Source organism: Engraulis encrasicolus, chromosome 22 (assembly GCF_034702125.1).
Source record: "Engraulis encrasicolus isolate BLACKSEA-1 chromosome 22, IST_EnEncr_1.0, whole genome shotgun sequence".
Taxonomy (NCBI): Eukaryota; Metazoa; Chordata; class Actinopteri; order Clupeiformes; family Engraulidae; genus Engraulis; species Engraulis encrasicolus.
In genome coordinates, this window is record NC_085878.1 from 22,962,846 (window position 1) to 22,971,001 (window position 8,156).

Here is an 8,156-nt window from a genome sequence, read left to right on the forward strand (position 1 = left end):
GACTCATTGTTTTGCAATTGAAAGTTTCCTGTGCATGAAGACATTTGTTCAGCAGGATTCTCAGGTTTCCTTACCAGATGCAGATGTGCCTGAGCAAGGCAGCACGCAAGCTCATTTTGCAATATCTCCTGTGCACAATTACGACCACTTGACAGTAGATAAAGTATGATGTGTGGCAACATGTGAGCTGTGTTGAGGTCTTTCTCAGTGCTAAGTGTCTTGAGGTCTTGAAGTCTCCCTTGGTAGGGTTTGATGATGATGGTTTAATATTTTTTTCACATTTGTGACAAGTAGAGATACATTTATGGCACAAGAAGGATTGCTTCAAATCTAAATACCCAGTTAAAACTTCATTAAATAAGATATAATACTGAGCATTGCTTAAGGACTTTCACAGCAGTAAACTGCACAGCCTTTAGTATACAGTTTGTAACGGACTGCCTCTGTCTCCTCTGGAGTGAGAGCACAGCGATACCGTTTTACGCACTACATCTCCCATGTCACCTTGCAGTCACCAATTATCCCCGTAGCCTATAAGGAGGCCAAGTTCAAATTCAATGGCGGCTGAGAGTTTGTGAGAAGACATCTGCAGAGCGAGAGACAGAGAACAACGCGGAGTGTGAACCTGGAAGATTGCCTTTGAATCACCGTTGATGTTCGTAACAGCAAAAAGGGAACCTCGTCTGTTCTAGACTGTGACCAGGACGCATCGACAGAGTCGGACGTTGTCACGAAAGCCTTGCGCAGACCAGGAGGTCTCACCCAGCCGACAACCTTTGCTGTCTGTACCTCCAGACCAGGGCGAAGACTTCAGAACTCCAGGACGGTAAAAGGAATTCAGTCTTCGTTCACCTGGCTCCACTGTTCCGTTCTCAAGCTTCGCTACTGCTCAGCTCTCATCCGCTCAGACCCATCTCTCCCGTATGCACAAGCGCGCACACATTACACACATTCATACACTAACACTTCAAGTACTTTGACATTTTTGTATTGTATTTGAAAATATTGTATTGTTTAATTCTATTTGAAGAGTGCACTAAAAATAACAAAATACTTTTTTTGTGTGGTACTGAATTATTTCTAAGGTCATCACTGGTTATTTATTCATTGTGGGAGTGGTAACAGGTCAATCCGACGGCAGTGTTCATGCTGCCTGGCGCCCAACTTAAAATAACTTTAAAAACTTAGAACATAGTCGGTTGCACGTTACAGATGGCGCCCAACGTGGGGCCAGTAGGTGGCGCTTTTTCAAGTCACTGGTTAAATTACAAATAAAAGAAATATGCCAGGTGGGGAAACGCCTCACTACTGCCCCACGTTGGGCGCCATCTGTAACGGTGTCTCCGACTGTATTTTAAAGATTTAATATTATTTTGAGTTGGGCGCCAGGCAGCGAGAACACTGAAGTCGGTTTAACTGTTACACTCCCACAATGAGTAGATAACCAGTGACCAGAAAAGAACTCAGTTCGACACGAAACTGATTTATTTTTAATGCGCTTCTCAATTTTCAAATTACACAAAGCATTACTTTCAGATCATAATTAAAGTTCATTCAAAACAATAGTGTCCTTACTTGTTGGTGTATGGGTGTGTGGGTGCGCGCGAGTTATGTATGCACTTGTTGAACGGGAGAGGTGGTTGGATGAGGCGGGTGAGAGCTGGAGCATTAGCGAGGTAGAGAGTAGAACAGAAGAGCCACGTGCGTGAAGATTGGAGACCTTTTTTTTTACCGTCCTTCTTTACTGATGCATTCGCCCAGGTCTGGAGGTGTCCAGACAGCGAAAGTGGTTGGTTTGGGAATTTCCTCCACGTCTGCCTGGAACAAAGCTTGTGTTGACAAAGTCCTTTTTGGCACGTCCTGGTCCACACTTGTTCACAGACAAGGATCCCTTTACACAGACATGCCCGCAACACTGTTGAGGTCCGAGCAGTTCAGTCTTCACGCGCTTGGTCCGGATAAAGGCAATCTTCTTGGCTGCACACTCTTTGCGTTCTCTCTCACGCTGCTTGCATGTGGATGTCTCGACAGCCTCACCGCCACTGTGCTTGAACTTGACCTAATTATATAATAGACCACTCCCGTGATTGAAGTGCAAGGTGTCATGGGAAGTGTAGTCTATGGTAACACTGCGCTCTTTCTCCGGAGGAGGGAGAGGCAGTCCGTTACAAGTTCATATCAACAATGAAGTCATACTGTATTTGTATTTATGCTGGGTATATGATTGCTGCAAGTGTCAAGTAGTCATAAGTAGCCCTTGAGATGATATCACATTGTTATATCATGGCAAGACATTATCTAATTTCCTGTGTATTTATCAGAGAATGAGGGTTGAACGCCTATCCATGGCTATCTATACTCATAGCCCCTCAGATGGGCAGCATTTACACACACACACACGCACGCACGCACGCACACACACACACACACACACACACACACACACACACACACACACACACACACACACACACACACACACACACACACACACACACACACACACACACACACACACACACACACACACACTCCTCTATTCCATTAACATAAAGAAAATCAATATATCTGTCGGTCTCTGAGAACTGAGCACTCATAAAACATGCGCTGGACAGTGACCATTGTTGCACAATATGGTTACACGTCCCCATAGGAGGAATGCTGCAAGTGTCAAGTAGTCATAAGTAGCCCTCGAAATGAGATCACATCGTTATATCATGGCAAGACACATCTAATTTCCTGTGCAATTATCAGAGAATGAGGCTTGAACGCCTATCCATGGCTATCTATACTCATAGCCCCTCAGATGGGCAGCATTGAAAGGCCTGTTAGTGGATTGTCATGTTTCAGGTCATTGATTGGCCTCTCTTGGCTACGGAAAGATCTGGAAGTGATAGTGTTTACTGCTGCGTCCTATTCCCATATCGTAATTGAATGCAAAATTATAGTGTTTACTCACCAAATGGTTGATCCTTTAGGCAACTGTGTGCAGTTGTTTTCATTGCCGCGCTTGAGTGCTTAAAGGGATGTTTTTGTTCTTAAATGCACAGCACACAGTTAAGCATCCTTTGGCAAAGAGAGAGAGAGAGAGAGAGCGTGAGAGCGTGTTTTTGTGCGTGCATGCGTGTGTGTTTCTGTTTGCTGTCAGGGATATTTGCTGGCCATCAATCTTTGCATATAGCAGTAAACAAGTAGACCAGTCATCAAGTGGCTGAAGGACAGACAGAATAAAGGGGAAAAGTCTGAGATCTGATGGAAGTTAAATTCAAGTAATAAACTTTGTCAACCTTTCATTAATCTGTGTTAAGAAGTGAAGTGACCAGCAACAGTTGTGATCTACTTGTTAGAGCTATGGCCTTGATACTAAAAAGATTTCCCTGTTTTCCCAGCGGAGCATGGCTGAAATGCCATTGAACAAAACACCTAGCCCCACATTGCTCCCCAGGCAACGCAGGGAGCACATTGCTCCATGTCAATGTCTGGTTGACCTCAATGTGTGCTCGCTGTGTGCCACAAAAATTTCTCTAATGTACAGATGGGTGAAACTGAGACCAATTTCCCTTAACCATGTGTAAAAAAAGTCCTAAGAGCATTTAACGCCTTTGTGCGGACCCTATAGTATGTTTTAATCTTATATTGTCCTCACAACTGTCATAACCATGTCTTGATCTATTACTTATACTAAGGCTCTCTGTAATGTCATTGTAATGGTGTTGTTATGTATTTGAGTCTTTCCAGCAATGTATGAACGGGCCCACAGGTGGCCCCATCTGCACAAAGAGACTACACGTAGAGTATAGGGCACTGAAGACAGACTGCTGTGGACTTTTGTGAACTGACAATCTTTTGTCTTTTCCTTTATTACAGAAACTGTGATGGCAGAAATATCCGGTACCGCACGTGCAGTAATATGGTAAGTCCAGCAAAACTTTTATCAGATGCCCTGAACTGTCTGGGTATGTGTTGTAATAGTTGAGTCTCATTTTCTACTACAATGAAGGCCATGATGAGAGGAACAGCTTTCCATTTCCCCAAGGCTATTTTTATAATGCTGCGGGTTACCATGTGGCAAATCTGCACCATTTGCCCGTCCTATAAATGGACAGAGAGGGGAAATTTGTCTCACTAATGTCATACCTCATTGTATAGCGTATTATATTTACTCGGGGCCTTATTTTTAGGAGCAAGAGATCTGCTGTCACTCTTGTGCTATTTTAATGGAAGGGAGATGTGTTTTGTATCATTTGAAGTGGTTTCATCTGGTTTTATTGTACTAGAACAAGCATGATTTCCATCAAAGTGTGTGGGAACGCTTCCCAGCACAATATTTATAACACAACCTAAGTCAAAGAGAGCTCTTGATTCTATGCAAGGCAGAGACACAAGCACCCCCTGCCCAACCACCCAACTAGCCTGCCCTTTCTAAATTGGCATTGATGAGGTTTTTCGAGGCAAGCCAATCTCTGTTTACTCTATGATTGACTCAGATATGAAGATAGAGTATGTCATAATGAGTTGGTCTTGTAGAAGGAGAGAGGTGCCGCACACTCACAAGTTAAAATAAACAGTTTTTTAATGTGACAACGTTTCGGCCTGCCGGCCTTCTTCAGGTCACGTGTGGATAATGAGTTGGTCTACCACGCTGGTTTTCTTGCCTTGTCTCAATCTGGGACACTCAAGCTTCCTCAAACTGGCATGTGGTGAGCATGGAGCTTGATTACTGTCCCATTGATTATAGGCAAGAGTTGAAAGGCCTCCGGCGCAGTAGCCAAAGCAGCAGCTGATTGAGATTGCCATCTGTGTGATATTCAGATGCCTGGCCAAGACTTTGAGTGGCAGCCGTTCTTCTGGAGTCTTCGGATAGTTAGTAACATGGCCCCAGATGACTCATCTGTGTAGACAGGGAGGTTTTCATGGCTGCTTTGAGATGGTAGATGGACTCTTATGGATCATTGCCCCCCATGTCTTTGTCTTTGAATTTGTTTCTTTCTTTCTCTCATCTCATCTCATCTCATCTCATCTCATCTCATCTCATCTCATCTCATCTCATCTCATCTCATCTCATCTCATCTCATCTCATCTCATCTTATCTTCTCTCTCTTTCTCTCTCTCTCTCTCTCTCTCTCTCTCTCTCTCTCTCTCTCTCTCTCTCTCTCTCTCTCTCTCTCTCTCTCTCTCTCTCTCTCTCTCTCTCTCTCTCTCTCTCCCTCGCTCCCTCCCTGTGTGTAACTATCTCTCTCTATCTATCTCTGCTCTCACAGGACTGCCCAAAAGAGTCAGGGGACTTCCGAGCCCAGCAGTGTTCGGCTCACAACGACATCCGGTACCAGGGTCAGACCCATGAATGGGTGCCCGTCCGGAACGACCCGGTGTCCCCCTGTGCCCTCAAGTGCCAAGCACGTGGTCGTAGCCTGGTACTGGAGCTGGCACCCAAGGTCTTGGATGGCACTCGCTGCCGCACGGACTCACTGGACATGTGCATCAGTGGTATCTGTCAGGTAATAGCAGTGCTTCCTTTTCTTATATTATTATTATAACTGTTGTTGAAAACTTAGTCTTTTCAAAATGGAATCAGTTCACCTTGCTTTGTGCACTTGTGCACAGTGATGTTGGAAGAGGAAGGGGTATGCTCCAAACTTTTCCCACAAGTTTGTCGATGATAATGAATGTAGAGAATGAAATTCTTAATGAGGAATCATCAATTAGTTGATTAACTACACCCATTCCTAATTCCCACCCCCTTCTCCACCTTCACCCTCCACCACCACCATCTACCTTTCTATTCAAGATGTTATTCTTGGACACTGTCTAGCAATTTGCCAGTAGGAAGCACCTTTTCTGTCTGGGAGCAGAGAGAAACCGGGTAAGTAAAAATTGGAAGATAATGAAATAATAAGAATGAAACATTCCTGCCGTCCCTGTCATCCGTCCAGGGACTAGTGGAGAAGCCTATATTTAGTGGAGGAAGCTGGACGCAGCCCCTGCAGATGTTGCTGATGCTACTAATACTCCTGCTGCCGAGGAATGAATGTCACGGCCCTGCCAACACTCCTGCACACCAGACGACTCTCTCTTCTCTTCTCTTCTCTTCTCTTCTCTTCTCTTCTCTTCTCTTCTCTTCTCTTCTCTTCTCTTCTCTTCTCTTCTCTTCTCTTCTCTTCTCTTCTCTTCTCTTCTCTTCTCTTCTCTTTTATTGCATAGAAGACTGGTCTCTCCTCTCCTCTCCTCTCCTCTCCTCTCCTCTCCTCTCCTCTCCTCTCCTCTCCTCTCCTCTCCAATGTCACCCCGTGCTCATTTAGATACAGTAACGTGCAGTGGGATTTATGGCTGGTGAGGCACTGACTTTTTCGATATCAGATTTTCAAATAAATATTTGCCCTATAGGCCTACCGATACGTTTCATAGGTCATAGCAGCTTTCTTAACATAAGGTAGGCCTACATATTTTACCATACTGCATTTCCGCAGAGAAAATGCAATTGGATCTCTCTCTCTCTCACTCACACACACACACACACACACACACACACACACTGAGGATTCAAACAGTGGTCTCACATAAACCATACAGCACCCAGGGGGACAAACAGGAGAACATCACGGCGGATGCTCAAACACACACACACACACACACACACACACACACACACACACACACACACACACACACACACACACACACACACACACAGGATTCAAACAGTGGTCTCACATAAACCATACAGCACCCAGGGGGACAAACAGGAGAGCATCACGGCGGACGCTCAAACACACACACACACACACACACACACACACACACACACACACACACACACACACACACACACACACACACACACACACACACACAGTGGATTCTAGGATTCTAACAGTGGTCTCACATAGGCTAAACCACACAGCACCCAAAACAGACAAACAGAAGAGTATCACGGCGGATGCTCAAAGACACACACACACACACACACACACACACACACACACACAGCAGGATTCAGAACACAGTCTCACATAAACCACGCATCACGGCGGATGCTCACTCTCTCTCCCTACTGGTCTCACACACATAGGATAGAAACACTGGTCTTACCTTTACTTTATTTATACACCAGGACCATGCGCCATTCCTTCTGGATGAAGACATCCGTGACTTTTTCATAGAAGTCCTTGTCTTTTCTTAGTCTCAGAAGCCTGTCCTTCTCAATGGTGATCGTAGCCAGGGATGAAAGGCGTCCTTGACCAGTGCGGTTTCGGCTGTAAGTTTTTACTCTTTTCAGAGTAGAAAAGGACCTCTCCACGGAGACCGTTGTGGCTGGTATGGTGAGGACCAGTTGGAGCAATTTGAAAGCCTCAGGGACAGCCTCCATCAGTTTGTTCTTGGCCAAAAAACTGAGAAGTTGTGCGGGGGTTTGGCATTCATCCCGTACTGCTTGGGAACGGTACAGTCCCACAAGATCAGCCTTCAGTCTGACGAGATCAAAGAACTTGGCGTAATTTGACAAGCTCTGCAGTTTGGTGTCATCAAAATATTCGGCCATTTCATTAAATTTTGAGCAATCCACCAACGCAAGGAAAGCAAGATCACCAAAATTTCCAAACCGAGCTTTCAGCTGAGCTGTAACATTGTCCAGAACGTTTCCGAACAATCGTTTGCGCTCATCTCTGGCAGACAGCTGACTTCGACCGCTATCAGTCAGGTCAAGTGAGGAGCATTTCTGCTCGAACAACTCGTAAAAACGCTCGAACTCCTGGGTCTTTCGTTCCACAGCCTTAAGTGTGTCCTTGATCCGTGAACAACAAAATCCAATGTCCATTGCCTTGTTTTGTAGCACATTGAAAAGTGCATCCGTTTCGTTGAAGATGAAATCAAACAGCATCATCAGGGAAGCACGTTGATTGGTTTTGACATCCACCGCTCATATCCTGAGGCCATGATTACGGTTTCGTTATCCCAGCCGTCTTGGTCATCGGTGATGATGCGGAACACCTCGAGCAGGTCAGATTGGTACGTGCTGATGGTTTGCACAAGTCTGGAATTTGAACTCCATCTTGTGGGCGCTGCTCTTGGTAAACGACGCTTCACAACATCATCAAGCAAATGAGTGCGCTTTGTGGACTTATTAAAAAAAGTCCCTATCCCCTCGACTGTTTTAAAAA

General features: G+C 45.1%; 1 protein-coding gene across 2 annotated transcripts in view; it reads left to right on the forward strand.

Annotated features, from left to right (window-relative positions):
* The window catches only part of adamtsl3 (ADAMTS-like 3), a 182,801-nt gene that overhangs the window by 79,951 nt on the left and 94,694 nt on the right, over positions 1-8,156 (forward strand). For both annotated transcript variants that reach the window (XM_063188098.1, XM_063188100.1), the window contains exons 5-6: positions 3,868-3,913; positions 5,262-5,498. In XM_063188098.1, coding sequence (XP_063044168.1) covers positions 3,868-3,913; positions 5,262-5,498 — 283 coding nt within the window. The remainder of the gene's footprint in view (positions 1-3,867; positions 3,914-5,261; positions 5,499-8,156) is intronic.